Below are 14,624 nucleotides of genomic sequence, written 5' to 3' on the forward strand. Positions count from 1 at the left end.
CGGCAAGGACTTGGCCTTCCTGGGGACAGGGAGCCCTATTTCCAAATATAGTCACACTCTGAGGAGCCAGGGGTTAGAACATCAAGTCTGCCCTTGACTCCACACAAGCCAGGCTCCTCCAGGCCCTCTGCTCCACCAGGCCTCAACACGGCCCACGAAGGACTGAACAGAGGCCAACATCATTTCTAAGAACTCCAGGCTGCATCCCTAGGGTGACCTAGCCCCCCAAATGCCTGCCTGAGAAACCTTAAGCTGCCCAAAGGATCTCTTGTTGGCTCCAGCAACCCCTGAGAATACGGCCCTATGCCCCAGCCTCTGCAGGGGTAGGGCCTCACTTCCATAACCGCAGTCAACAAACCTATTACAGACAGGTCTCCTGTGGACACACCCACTTCCCACTCTAAGTTTTCACCTCCCCGGCTCTCCTGAGCCCCAGTGGACCCCCACCCCTCCCTGTCCCTTTAAAACCCCCCCAGTCACCGCTGTGCAGATTCAAGCTGAGTCAGGTCACGCTGGACTCTTCTCCATTGCAACAGCTATGACTAATCACAATCTGCCCTCACCACTGTGGCGACGGGCTGTGTTTATCTTTAATCAGCATGACAGCGGAGGACACGTTCGGCAATAACACCCACCCTGCACAGCCCCCACCATCCCCTCCCTGCCCCCTCCCCAGCCTGGATTGTGGGACGTTCCTGGATTTTTTTTCTTGTTTTAGAATTTCATAATTCACACATGCAATGTGCCATCTAGTTTTTCTTGGCTTTATAAACCTCGTAAAAATGTGCCATACTGTATGAGGTCTCCCACTTTTTTTTTCTGGAAATAGCTGTTTCTGAGACTTTTTCTCATTGTTGCGAACAACTATTGTTCATTCATTTTGAGGTTGTAATATGCTTCCTTGTTTGGTTTCACTGTGATGTATTCGTGCTTTCTCTTGTCCTGGCCTTTCCAGTGCTTTTGCTTAAATGCATGATCCTGCAGGGCACATTTTGGCACCTGTGTCCTGGCGCATGCCTCCATCTGTTTCTCTACTGAAGAGTCCAAAGGGGGAATTCTGGGGCTGTTGCACTTGAGAATTCAACGCTGCACAGGAGTCCCCAGATGCTCCCAAGATACTGACAAACACCCTCTCACAGCAGCGGGTTCCGTGGGCTTCACCAGCTCACCAACACACGGCAGCTGCTTTGCTGGTGCCAGCTGAGTGAGTGTTAAGACTCGTTCATCGGAAATACAATCTTGGATCAAATTGCATGTCTCTGACAGCTAGTGAAGTGAAACATCTTTCATACTTTTATGGACCATTTATTTCTCCTCTACTGTGAGCTATTGGTTTATATCTTATCTATTACTGTAAATGTGCATCTATATTTTCCCTATTGAATCACAGGAATGCTGCATACTATCTTTATCGGATTATAGATTTGGGTACTGATTTTCACTGGATATAAGAATCGCCAATACCTTCTCTCAGTTTTTGGCTAACTTAATTTTCTTTGTGGTATCTTTCTGATGAACAGGAGCATTTCTAGTATAGTGAATTTATCAATATTTATTTTTATGGTGTTTTCATATCTTGTTTAAGAAATCCTTTCCTAGCCTAAGAACAAAGTAAAATTCCCTGACATTTTCTCCTAAGGATGTGTATAAACTCTTGCATAGCATACCTGTGGGAATCTACACAGGTAATGGGCATGCATCTCAACCAAATTTCACAGTGGGAACATGCCAGTGTAACTACCAGCACAGGAAGTAAAATGTTGCCAGCATCTGAGAAGCCCTGGAATTACTAAGCCCTTTGCAGGACCATACTACCCAGCAGGGGAGGAGGCACCCTGATCGGGAAGCCCTCCTGCCTGACACCCATTTGGGGTGATCTGCAGTGGTCACTCTGTTCTTCCTCCAGTGTCCTGGCATGGAGGTCGTGGTTCTCTCCTCTCTCCACAAACGTGCGCATGTCTCAGCCCCATTCTCTTTGGCCCAGGGGCCGGTTTGGTTCACGCGTCCCTCTCCTGAACACATTTGATCGCTTACTCAATCCCAGAGTGTTCTTACAAAACCAAAAAGAACAGACACCTGGTTCTGTGTCTGTGAAATGCAGGCCCTCTAAAACACAAAGCCCAGGGCAGGAGGACATCTCTTCCCTGGTCTGAGTGCTGCCCTGAATAGGACTCACCATCCTTTCATTCTGTGTACTGATTATTTCCCTTCCTACTGCTTGTCCTTCCTGAAACAATGACTTTTTCAGTTGCTTAGTTTTCGCTGAACCTCTTGGGAATTCTTCCTACCTCTTACAATAGACTTACCATGTAATTTTCCACCAAATCAATTTCTCCTTGCACAATGCATTCTGGGTCCAAAACCTGGCTCAAGTCTGGAAATGGGCCAGGAATCATGATTGTTACTGGGGTGCTTGCCCTTGGCTTCCTGGTCACTCATCCTTGATCTCTCTTAACTGTATGGACTGAATAGGGCCATCACTGGCTGGCTTAAGACTCCATCCCTAGCGTTCTCACTGGCCTAGGCCAGCACCAATGTTCACAGACTGTTGCCCACCCTGGCACCTCATCAATGTATTTCCTTCAATAAAGACAGTTCCTTTCCAAGAGATGGGCTGATCTAATTGTGGTAGACAGAATAATGGCCCTCACAGATGTCGATGTCTGAATCCCCAGAACCTGTGTATATGTTAGGTCCATGAATTCAAGTTAAAGAATTAAGATAGCAGGTGGGGTGCACGGGGATCAGAGGCTTACAAGCCATGAAACTGGCTTGGGATGGGGTGATGGATGGAGCTAAACCATTTTGCACCCAAGTCTCAAGGCCACTGTCTAAGTCCATTTTCTGTTGCTATAAAGAATAGCTGAGACTGGGTTATGATTTATACAGGAAAGATGTTTACTTCACTCACAGTTTTGAAGGCTGGGAAGCCCGAGAGCACAGCAACAGCTTCTGGTGGTGCTTTTGTCCTGCATCACGACACGGAAGGAAAGTGGAAGAGGGAGTGGACAAAACCTGAGGGATGGCCTCATGTTATAATAACCCAACCTTGTGGAAATTAATGCTGATCCGGAGAGAGTGGGAACCCACTCCCTCCCTCAAGAATTAGCCCAGTCCCTAAAGAGCAGCGTGAATCTCTTAATGGCCTAAACACACCTTAAAGACCCCACCTGCCAACACCCCCACACCTGGACCAAATTTCCCACAGATGAATTCCAGGGACCCACTCCAACCACAGCAGCTGGGAAAATGGAGGCCAAGAGCTGGGGATGAGGCTGAGTCTCCCTGGGTACTGAGACAAGTTCACCACTTTGGCTCATCTGAGAAATTCATTAATAATTCATTACACACCCCCTCCTGATGGGCCACAGAAGACACCCCCAGCTTTTCCACGGCAGCCTGAAGGCTGCAGCTTCTTGTCTTTCCACACCATTCCACATCTTCCTGGCACAATCCCAGTCCTGTGTTGTGCTCTCAGAAGACCTACATGAGGAAACAGAGGTCATCTTCACTTTGCAGTCTGAACTCTTTTCAAGGAAGAGCAATGTATTTCAGTTGTCACATTGTATGATGATTGGTTTAGCAGGCACAGCACAGCAGAAATGGAATCAGCTGCCAGCGGCATTTTGAACATCTTCCAAAAAACAATTTTAGGCCATTTTGAAATCTGTAAACTTATAGAGAAATGTGTATTGGCCTTACATTCAACTTTCTATAAAGTATATTTTACATTTAAAAAAAAAGACTGCCTTTCTTTTGATGTTGTTGACAAAGAGTCAAGTTCTGTCAAATACTTCAAGAGGTTTATTTCTGAGCTAAATATGAGAGTGACCATGGCCCAAGGCAGTCTCAAGAGACCCTGAGATGTGCCCAAGGGGGTTGGGTTGCAAGTTGGTTTTATATATTTTAGGGGAACGTAAGACATCAATCAGTGCATGTGAGGTATACATTGGTTTGGTCAGAAAGACAAGACGACTGAAAGTGGGATGGGGAGAGATGCAGGAGAGTGAGCTTACAGGTCACAGGTGGATTCAAAGATTTTCTGATTGACAATTGGTTGAAATAATTATTATCTAAAGACCTGGAATGAATCAACAGAAAGGAGTGTCTGGATTAAGATAAAGGGTTGTGGAGATCAAGGTTCTTATTAGTAGATGAAGTCTCATTGGTGGCTACCGTTAGAAACAATTGATGATAAATTCTGATGTTTCTGATATGCTTTGGCTGTGTCCCCACCCAAATCTTATGTTGAACTCCCACGTGTTGTGGGAGGGACCCGGTGGGAGGTAATGAAATCATGGAAACAAGTCTTTCCTGTGCTGTTCTCATAATAGTGAATAAGTCTCATGAGAGATGATGGTTTTAAAAAGAGGAGTTCCCTGGCCGGGCGCACTGGTTCACACCTGTAACCCTAGCACTTTGGGAGGCCAAGGCAGGTGGATCACGAGGTCAGGAGATCAAGACCATCCTGGCTAACACGGTGAAACCCTATCTCTACTAAAAAATATAAAAAATTAGCCAGGCGTGGTGGCGGGCGCCTGTAGTCCCAGCAACTCGGGAGGCTGAAGCAGGAGAATGGCTTGAACCCGGGAGACAGAGCTTGCAGTGAGCCAAGATCGCACCACTACACTCCAGCCTGGGTGACAAGAGCAAAGAATCCGTCTCAAAAAAAAAAAAGAGGCGTTCCCTGCACAAGTTCTTGCCTGCTGCCATCCAGGTAAGACGCAACTTGCTCCTCCTTGCCTTCCGCCATGATTGTGAGGCCTCCCCAGCCAGGTAGAACTTACAGTTCTAATGAAACCTCTTTCTTTTGTAAATCGCCCAGTCTTTGGTATGTCTTTTTTATTTTTTTCAGACAGAGTCTCGCTCTGTTGCCCCGGCTGGAGTGCAGTGGCACGACCTTGGCTCACTGCAAGCTCCGCCTCCCAGGTTCACGCCATTCTCCTGCCTCAGCCTCCCAAGTAGCTGGGACTACAGGTGTCTGCCACCACACCCGGCTATTTTTTTTTGTATTTTTAGTAGAGATGGGATTTCACCGTGTTAGCCAGGATGGTCTCAATCTCCTGACCTCGTGATCCGCCTGCCTTGGCTTCACAAAGTGCTGGGATTACAGGCATGAGCCACAGTACTCGGCCGGTATGTCTTTATTAGCAGCGTGAAAATGGACTAACACGGTTTCCTGTGTTGATCTTTAAAAGATGCTAGACTTTCAGTTCATCTCTTCAGGATTGGGAAGGCCTGGAAGGGTAAAGATCTAGTTATGTTACAGATTCTTTACAAATACAAATCTCTGCCCCACAAAAGACAGCTTTGCAGGACTATTTCAAGTTACGGAAAAGAAACAAATTTGGGGGTAATTATCTTGCTTTCCTTCTTTATCTGCCATGTGATATTATGCCAGATTCAGTTGGAGTTGGTATCTTATTGCTACAGTCTATTCTGTCAGTCTTAAGATCTCTATTTTATTTTTATTTTTGAGACATTTTCACTCTGTCACCAGGCTGGAGTGCAGTGGTGCATTGTCGGCTCACTACAACCTCACCTGCTGGGTTCAAGTAATTCTTGTGCCTCAGACTCCCGAGTGGTGGGAATTACAGGTGTGCGCCCCGCTCATTTTGTACTATTAGTAGAGATGCGGTTTCCCCTTGTTGGCCAGGCTAGTCCCGATCTCTTGACCTCAAGTGATCTGCCTGCCTTGGCCTCCCAAAGTGCTGGGATTACGGGCATGAGCCACCTTGCCCGGCCGAGATCTCTATTTTAATGTTAATGCTGGTGAGTTTGCCTAACCCCCAAAAAGGAGAGGAGTATCATGAAGCATGCCCAATCCTTCACTGCTTGTAATGGTCTGAACTAGTTTTTCAGGTTTCTTTGGAATCCCCTTGACTGAGAAGAGGGCTTCATTCAGTTGGTTGGGGGACTTAGAATTTTGTTTTTGGTTTACAGTGTAGAAGAATATTAATTACTGGAAAAACATCACACATAACTTACAGCAGCTTCACAATAAGGTATTACATAAAAAAACTAAAGCAGAGTAAAACTGTTTTATTTCCTGTATTGGAAAATATTACTTTCTCCGGACAAGATGGTATTGCAAGTTCAAGCTTAGAGACTGATACGGTTTGGCTGTGTCTCCACTCAGATCTCATCTTGAATTCCCATGTGTTGCGGGAAGGACCCAGGGGGAGGTAACTGAACCATGGGGGCGGGTCTTTCCCAGGCTGTTCTCGTGATAGTGAACACGTCTCACGAAATCTGATGATTTTAAAAAGGTGAGTTCCCCTGCACAAGCTTTCTCGCTTTTTGCCTGCTGCTCTCCATTTAAGATGTGACTTGCTCCTCCTTACCTTCCACTAGGCTGGTGAGGCCTTCCCGGCCATGTGGAACTGTAAGTCCATTAAACCTCTTTTTCTTCCCAGTCTTGGGTATGTCTTTATCAGTAGCATAAAAACAAACTAATACAGAGGCCCTCCCACAATTCTCCCCACCCATGGCTACAATAAGTAATTCTTATTTTTTTAATTTTTTTGAGACGGAGTCTCGCTTTGTCACCCAGGCCGGAGTGCAGTGGCATGCTCTCGGCTCACTGCAACCTTTGCTTACCAGGTTCAAGCAATTCTCCTGCCTCAACCTCCCCAGTACCTGGAACTACAGCTATGCACCACCATGCTCGGATAATTTTTGTATTTTTAGTGGAGACGGGGGTTTTGCCATGTTGGTCAGGCTGGTCCAAACGCCTGACCTCAGGTGATCCGCCCACCTCAGCCTCCCAAAGCACTGGGATTACAGGTGTGAGCCATCATGCTTGGCCTATGACAGATGATTTTTTAAAGACAAATTTAAAAACCAACAACACTTCATAGACTAAAAATGAATCAGAAACACATAGCAGCTCACAGGACCCACACTTTGGGCCTGTGGGGGCTCTGGTCCCAGAAAGAGGGAAAGGTGCTTGGGAAGGCTGTCCCTGAAGAGTGAGGGGCAGAAAGTGCCTGAGAGCAGTGGAGAACAGCCAAGAGCATCGCTGAAAACCAGGGCTGGAGTAAGTCTCTTGCCTCTGTAACTGCCCTATGGGTTCACCTTGCCTGCTGCCTAGACAGAGCCGATTTATCAAGACAGCGGGATTGCAATGGAGAAAGAATCATTCATGCACAGCCGGCTGTGCAGGAGACTGGAGTTTTACTATTACTCAATCAGTCTCCCTGCACATTCTGGGATCAGTTTTTAAAGCTAATTCGGAGGGTGGGGCTTTGGGACATGTGGAGTGCTGACTGGTCAGGTTGGAGCTGGAATCATAGGGGGTCGAAGTGAGGTTTCCTTGCTGTTTTCTACTCCCAGGTGGGTGCCAGAACCGGTGGAGCCAGATTAAGGGTCTGGGTGGTGTCAGCTGATCTATGGAGTGCTGGGTTTGCAAAATATCTCAAGCTCTGATCTAGGGTTTTACAATAATGATGTTATACCCAGGAGCAATTTGGGGAGGTTTAGACTCTTGGAGCCAGAGGCGCAGGACCCCTAACCTGTAATCTCTAATATTGTAGCTAATTTGTTGGTCCTGCAAAGACAGACTGGTCCCTGGGCAAGAAGAGGGTATTTTCAGGAAAGGGCTGTTACCCATTTTGTTTCAGAGTTCCTTCCCAACGTTAGTTCAGCCTACGCCCAGGAATGAACAAGGACAGCTTAAAAGTTAGAAGCAAGATGGGGTCGGTTAGGTCTGATCTCTTTCACTATCATCATTTCCTCAGTTGTAATTTTCTAAGGCAGTTTCACTTCCATGACAGGAATGTGGAAAAACATATGACTTCTGCAGCGATATCTGGGGATGGAGACGAGGACAGCCCTTGGCCCAGCCTCTTGCTGGCTCCAGGACTGGATCTACAGCTCCCAACGGCAAGGCCAGGCAAGCACCCAAGCATGACCCCAAAAGGCTGGACGGAGGCTCCAGCCAGGGCATGACACACAGTGAATACCCAGGGAAACAGAACATAACCCCCTTTGCAGAAGCCTGCAAGCCTAGATTTCAAAACACAGGACTCAAAGAAGACAGATAACAATATCAGGCATCAACCCAGAAAACACTAGAGCACAGTTTAAAATAAGTGTGTCTAGGCCAGGCAGCGGTTCAGGCCTGGCACTGGCTCACGCCTGTAATCCTAGCACTTTGGGAGGCCGAGGCAGGTGGATGGCTTGAGGTCAGGAGTTCGAGACCAGCCTGGGCAACATGGTAAAACCCCGTCTCTACAAAAAATACAAAAATTACCCCAGCATGGCGGCACATGCCTGTAGTCTCAGCTACTTGAGGGACTGAGGTGGGAGGATTGCTTGAATCTGGGAGGCAAAGGCTGCAGTGAGCCAAGATCACACCACTACACTCCAGCCTGGGTGACAGACTGAGACCCTATCTCAAAAAATAAATAAAATAAATACATAGATGTGCTTAGGATTCTCATGGTGGATAGAGAAAGAAAACAGCAATGAACATTAACAACATTATAAAACAAAAACTGGAAGAAATAAGAACAAATGGACACAAAAAAGAAAATTAGAAACACAGACCAATGCGGTTTCATTTAAAAACTCAATGGATGAAACAAACAAGTTGGACGGAGAGAGAGCTAGGAATGGAAAGATCGTAAACCCAGAACAGAGGCCAACACTGGGAAGCGCAGTTTGAGAGATGGAGAAGACACTGAGTGGGTGCAACCTACTCCCTCTTAGGAGATCCCAGAACAAGAATTCCGTCAGGGTGCAGAGGTGCCACGGGAGGACAGATGGCCGAGAACCTTGCTATCTCAGGTGAGAAGACACGGCCAGCGCCAGACAGCAGAGCCAAACCAACCCACACTCAGAAATACCACAGCAGAATTTCAGAACAAAGACATGAAAAGAGAAGACAGATTTCCTTCATGGAAGTGGCAATGCCATGGGCAGCAAACTTCTCGTCAGGGTAGCAGCAGTTGCTGCCCCAGAGGAAGGTCCTAAAACCACCATACGCCGCACCAGCTTCATAGCCACTCAATAATCAGATCAAAATGAACACTTCATTCGTTCCTACGTTGGGAGGCTCACCCAAGAATGCTTGCCAAAAGACAACCACTGGATGCAATCTGGCTGGGTAAAAACTGAGAACAGAAAAGGGCAAAACATGCCCGTACAAACAATGAACTACTGACTACAAAAATTAATTTAGCATGAAAAATGTGAAACAGAAACCTGAGGCAACAATTAACAAGAGGGAACAGGCTCAAATTGTTAGTAAATGTTTTATTTGTGAAGAGATACTGGAATGCGGAACCATGTTAGAAACAGCATTGTGCTGAAATCTTCCATCCCTTTCGTTGCTGCTCATGGCACCACCCATGCCACTCCCCATTCTCTCCTTGCTCTGCCCAGGAGGTTGGCCTCCCCACGCTCCTGGGAAGGTACTGGTTGTGCCTTCGGCTTCCTGACTGGTACGATAGTTGGGTACGTACGAAAACTTTTTTTTTTGAGACAGGGTCTCGCTCTGTCACCCAGGTTGACATTCAGTGGCACAATCACAGCTCACTGCAGCCTCAAAATCCTAGGTTCAAGCGATCCTCTTGCCTCAGCCTCCCACACGGCTGGAACTACAGGTGTGTGCCACCACACCCAGCATTTATTATTATTATTATTTTTTTTAATTTTTGTAGAGACTGGGTTGCCCAGTCTGGTCACAAACTCCTGGCCACAAGCGATCCTCCCACCGTGGCCTCCCAAAGTGCTGAGATTACAGGCATGAGCCATCGTGTCCGGCCTGAAAACATTTCTTATTGTAATCTCTTCACAAAAATAAAATGTAACTCCCCTAAGTGGGTAGTCGTTTCTCCATATATGTTGTTTCCTTAAAAAAGTGAAATCACGCCGGCCGCCGGGTGGCTGACGCCTGTAATCCCAGCACTTTGGGAGGCCGAGGCAGGTAGATTACCTGCGGTCAGGAAATCAAGACCAGCCTAGCCAACATGGTGAAACCTCGTCTCTACTAAAAATACAAAAATTAGCTGGACGTGGTGGCGGGCACCTGTAGTCCCAGCTACTGGGGAGGCTGAGGCAGGAGAATTGCTTGAACCTGGGAGGCAGAGGTTGCAGTGAGCCGAGATCACGCTACTGCACTCCAGCCTGGGAGACAGAGCAAGACTCCATGTCAAAATAAAAAAAAAAGAAATTATGGCTGGCTCTAGCTAAACTGTCCAGGTTTCAAGAGTGTGTCCGGGCGGGATGGCGGGTGCTGCTTTTCATTAACAGTTGGATCCCGGAATGAAGGTGCATGGGGCTCCATGGTTCCACGTGACCACGGAGCACCTCCCCTTCCGCCCGTGTCATTTCTTCTTCTCACAAATTCTCAAAACCCTTCCTCAGGACACTCACTGCGTTTCCTCGCCCCCCTCACTCCTCCGTCCACGGCAGGAGACTCAGCAGAGGAGCCTTGCTTCTCCAAGGAGGACGCTCTGAGTCTGCGTTCCCCTGGGAGCAAGCCCTGAGGCAAGATTTGGGGACCAGCAGCTCACGTGGGAAGTGACTCCAGGAAGCCCCAGGAGAGAAGCGGGGAGTGAGCCCGGCGGGAAGAGCAGGCAGCGAGGGCGGCTCCAAAGGTGGTGCCTCAGCACCAATTCTTTTCTGCTCGGCTGTCCTCGAGCAGCCCCGCCCGCCCCGGGCCCTCCGGCTCCCCAGACAGCACTCAGCATCCCGCTGTCTTCCTTCCCCTCTGTGCGAGGGCGCTCGCCCCTCCACACCCCCTGGGTCTCTACTTGCCCGTCGGTCACCGCCCCTCCGCGGCAGCTGGCGCGGAAAAACGGATGCTGTCGTTGGTTGTGTGCGTGCGCAGGCGCACCACAACCCGCGCGCAGGCGCACCACACCCGTGCCCCCGCGCAGGCGCACCACAACCTCCCCGCAGCCGGCGCAACCACCCCCTCCCCGCGCAGGCGCACCACACCCCTCGCGCAGGCCCACCACGGACACACCCACGCGCGGGTTGGCGCCTGCGGGCTTCGGTACCGGCGTCTCCATGGCGACCGCGTTGTCTGGGTGGCCTCCATTGTTGGGCTGCGGCTCTCAGCGGCGGGACTCGCCTGCGCTCCAGTGGGCCGGGGCGCGGCAGGTGAGACGGGCGGGCACGGCCAGCTGGCTGGGCCCTCGAGGCGGGCGGTGGCAGGAAGGTGGTGCTGCGGCCCCTCGTGCTTTGTCGCGTAGCTCCAGCCCCGATGCTGACGGCAAAGGCTACACTCCTCAGGCCTGGAATGTGAGGCCCAGAGCGTCGGATCCAACTCAGCCTCGCCCGGATGGGGAAACCGAGGCAGGGAGCGGGGTGGGCGTGCGTGGGGATCCCTTGAAGGCAGCCTTGGAAACCCCACTGAGCCCGCGCTGCCTGGGCGCTGTGTAAGTCCAGGCTGTCGTTTCACTTCTGGTTTTAAGATATTTTCCCTGTTCTGAGGTTTGAAGCCTCCCCTCCTCTGTTTTAAGTTCCGTGATTCGGAGAAAACAAGTGAACTGACAGTGAAAAAGCCCGCAGGCTTCCATGGAATGCCGGCCGCCTGGGGTCGAACCCTGCTTGGTCCCAGTGTCGCCGCTACCCCGCAATTAACTGCGCCCCGCAGCAGTTCCCTAACTGACCTACGCCTCAGCCTCCTCCTCCCTAAAACGCGAATGAAGTACACACACATATGCCAATCCTTGGGCTGTTGAGTGATTTCAATTAGACGAACTGGTACATTCCAACGTTGATTCTTATTGCCGAATAAATTGTTTGGAAATTGCAAGTGTAAGTGTGCCTCGCTTAATGAGGTTTTGGTGAACAATACTTCTGAGTAAAAGTGTTGCTGGACAACGAAAATTCAAGATTCTTAATTTAACAGGTTTTTTCCCCGGTGCTTAACTGGGTGTTAGCCAGACTTAATTCTGGTCACTGGGCCAAAATGGTACACAAAAGACAGGCTTCCTGGCCTCAAGGAACGAAAAACATATTTCAAAAGGCACAGAACCACACCAGAGATAAGAAACAGTGCAACCCCCCCCCCCCCAATCATTTCATGGAAGCGTTACAGTTGGTTGACAGGCTTTGAAGTGTTCTGATCTGTTTATATCCCTAAAATGATCATTCCTATTTATTGTGCGCCTTTGCGTTTTCCAGGAGTTAAATCTTGGAACTCCATTGTACAAAGTCAAAGCAGAGAATTTTAATCTGAACCTCTTTGTATTTCTTTTTTTTTTTTTGCATGTTTAAAAGTCAAATTTTTGCTACTGCTTATGAAAAAGGATAGCTTTTAAAGCAAGTTAAATTACTGTAGATCTGCCACACAGCTACTCTGTTTTGCCTCAGTATAATTAGTTGTTTCTACATCTTCCCTTCCTGTGTCTCCAGGTGACTCCGGACCAAGGAGGATGAGCTGCTGTCCCTGGAAGAGAACGGATGGAGGAAAGCGGCTCCTACACAGTTCCCTCTGTGGCTGCTGCTGATCTGGAGGAGGGTGCTGGTCAGACTAGGAGCTTGCCTGCCACCCCCTCCAAAGATGTTCACAAGTGTGTTGGAGGCATCATCTTTTCCTCCTCACCGATTTTAGACTTGAGTGAAAGTGGTCTGTGCCATTTGGAGGAGGTCTTTAGAATCCCCAGCCTTCAAGTAAGTGGGGCTGCTCCTCTGGCTGTGTGCCCACAGGCCCCTTACGTTGGGAGGCAGAAATGGGAATCTACCCCGAGCTTTATTTGTAGGCTTCTTTCTCTTTGGAAGTGATGAATTCTAAAATGAAATAGAGGAAAGGTCAACTCATAGTTTCATACAAAATGGGAAATTCATGATGGGGACCAACCCGTGGAGATAGTGCATCTATTTAGATGAAGGCATCTGTTCTCTTCCTTGCAGTTCACCTCTCAAAACCTGTGGTAGTAACTACTGCCAAACACCCTTGATCTCTTAATTAAAACACAAAACCTTAAAGAAAATCAGGCAACATTAACAGTTAAAAACTTTGCTCTCACCCATGGTTTTGCTCATGTTACACTGGTTTTACTGGTTTTACTGGTTTTACTTCGTGCCCGGCCCTTCTCCAGGTCAGTCCGCAGTAGATGCTGTCTTGTCCCTATGATTTCTAGAGAAGCTTCTGTGAGGGCATAGCTTTGATGTTAGACAGTTGAGGGTTCCCCCTGCAGCACCTGTCCCTGCTGGGACTCACAGAATTTCCTTAAACCTCATTTGGTTTAATCTGGAATGTGGGAACGATCATATTTTCACATCATTTATTGTAAAAATGAATAACGTGAAAGTTCAGTGTCTGGAACACGGTTATGATATTGATTGACTTTCTTTTTGTATTTTTAGTAGAGATGGGGTTTCACCATGTTGCCCAGGATGGTCTTGAACACCTGAGATCAGGTGATCTGCCTGTCTCAGCCTCCCAAAGTGCTGGAATTACAGGTGTAAGCCACCGCACCTGGCCAGATTGACATTTTTGAGTGCTTTTACCAGAGCTACGTATTTAGATTTTTAGTGGCTGCTTAAGTTATAAACTCTACATTTGCCTTGTCTTTGCTGTCAGGGCAGCACTGGTCTCACTCTTTCCTTCCTGCTGACATGTAGGATAAGGCACTGGTCACGGGGACCTGCCTTGTCCTGGCTCCTGTTACACAGGTGTCACTTTTAATGAACAGATAAACTCAGCCCTGAATTAGGGATCCAGCAGAGCCCTGAGGTTTCTGTTACCTGTATGCATAATGGGAGAAGGAGGAAATTCCAGAGGTCTTCAGGCTTAATGAAGAAACTTGATAACTGCTTATAGCTTTCAGAAGACAAGTGTCAGTATAAATTTTATTACCATGGCATCAAGTCTTTAAATGAGGTAATCAGAGTGGTAGACTTTCTGCAGCTATGGCTGCAGTCACTGAAGTCACAAACAGCACTTCCAGAGATCCCCCATCCTCACCTGAGGCTCCCAGGACCTAATAGGAAAGATGAAACTTGTGCTGTGACATAGCCAACTCACTGTTCACCATGTGGGAAACAAACCCAAAGAATGGACCCAGAGAACAGTGGAAATGAGACTTTTAAACACTGTTTTGCACGATTGGGTGTCTGGTGGGCAGGCACACCCAGCAGGGTTACAACAAGCCTCTTATCCCCTAGTGCGCAAGTCCCGCCCCTGCTTCCTCATAGGCTGAGTACTGTCGGGGTCACAGTCTTCCTGGATGTCGCCTATTGGTTGCTGGGCAGGGGCTGTAAGTGTTTTCTTTAGGGTTGTCCTGCTGTGTTTTGTTGCAGCCCACAATGCATTGCAATCCCAGTCAGCTCAGGGGCTCTTCAGGTATTTGACTTATGACCTAAGTAGCTGGGCAGGCTGATGAGAACAGACAAAGGGAGCTATTTCGCAGGCTGGTTAACTTGTATCTTAGACTAAACTTCTTTGGTTTGGGTGAGGGCAACTAAGGGGTGGCGGGGAGATCGACAAGCAGGCATCAGTGATCCAAGCACGGGCCTAGTCTATCCTGTTTCTTCTGTAGTTTGTTGACCTAAGCCGATTCAAGGCACTTTGTCTTGGAAATGGACCACCGTATACATTATTTCCTTCAATTCCCTCCTCTTTTTCTTTTTATTCCTATTAGTCCCATTTCCACCTTTATTTT

The 14,624-nt window shown here is 48.3% G+C and overlaps 1 protein-coding gene and 1 long non-coding RNA gene across 6 annotated transcripts in view; one reads left to right on the forward strand and one right to left on the reverse strand.

Moving 5' to 3' along the window:
- Positions 1-3,316: 3,316 nt before the first annotated feature.
- Positions 3,317-10,835, reverse strand: LOC115900376. The gene is made up of 2 exons (XR_004060037.1): positions 10,381-10,835; positions 3,317-3,483 (listed from the first exon to the last, which is right to left on the reverse strand). It is a non-coding gene; the product is annotated as an uncharacterized LOC115900376 (long non-coding RNA).
- Positions 10,836-10,852: 17 nt separating this feature from the next.
- The window catches only part of LRRC27 (leucine rich repeat containing 27), a 49,514-nt gene continuing 45,742 nt past the window's right edge, over positions 10,853-14,624 (forward strand). For 3 of the 5 annotated variants that reach the window (XM_010359852.2, XM_030940705.1, XM_010359854.2), the window contains exons 1-2: positions 10,853-11,112; positions 12,373-12,630. In XM_010359852.2, the coding sequence (XP_010358154.1) occupies positions 12,421-12,630 (210 nt within the window). In that variant the 5' untranslated portion in view covers positions 10,853-11,112; positions 12,373-12,420. Of the gene's footprint in view, positions 11,113-12,372; positions 12,631-14,624 lie in introns of those variants that run through there. The other 2 variants (XM_030940706.1, XM_030940708.1) reach the window with 2 other exon arrangements.

This window comes from Rhinopithecus roxellana, chromosome 11, assembly GCF_007565055.1.
Source record: "Rhinopithecus roxellana isolate Shanxi Qingling chromosome 11, ASM756505v1, whole genome shotgun sequence".
NCBI lineage: Eukaryota > Metazoa > Chordata > Mammalia > Primates > Cercopithecidae > Rhinopithecus > Rhinopithecus roxellana.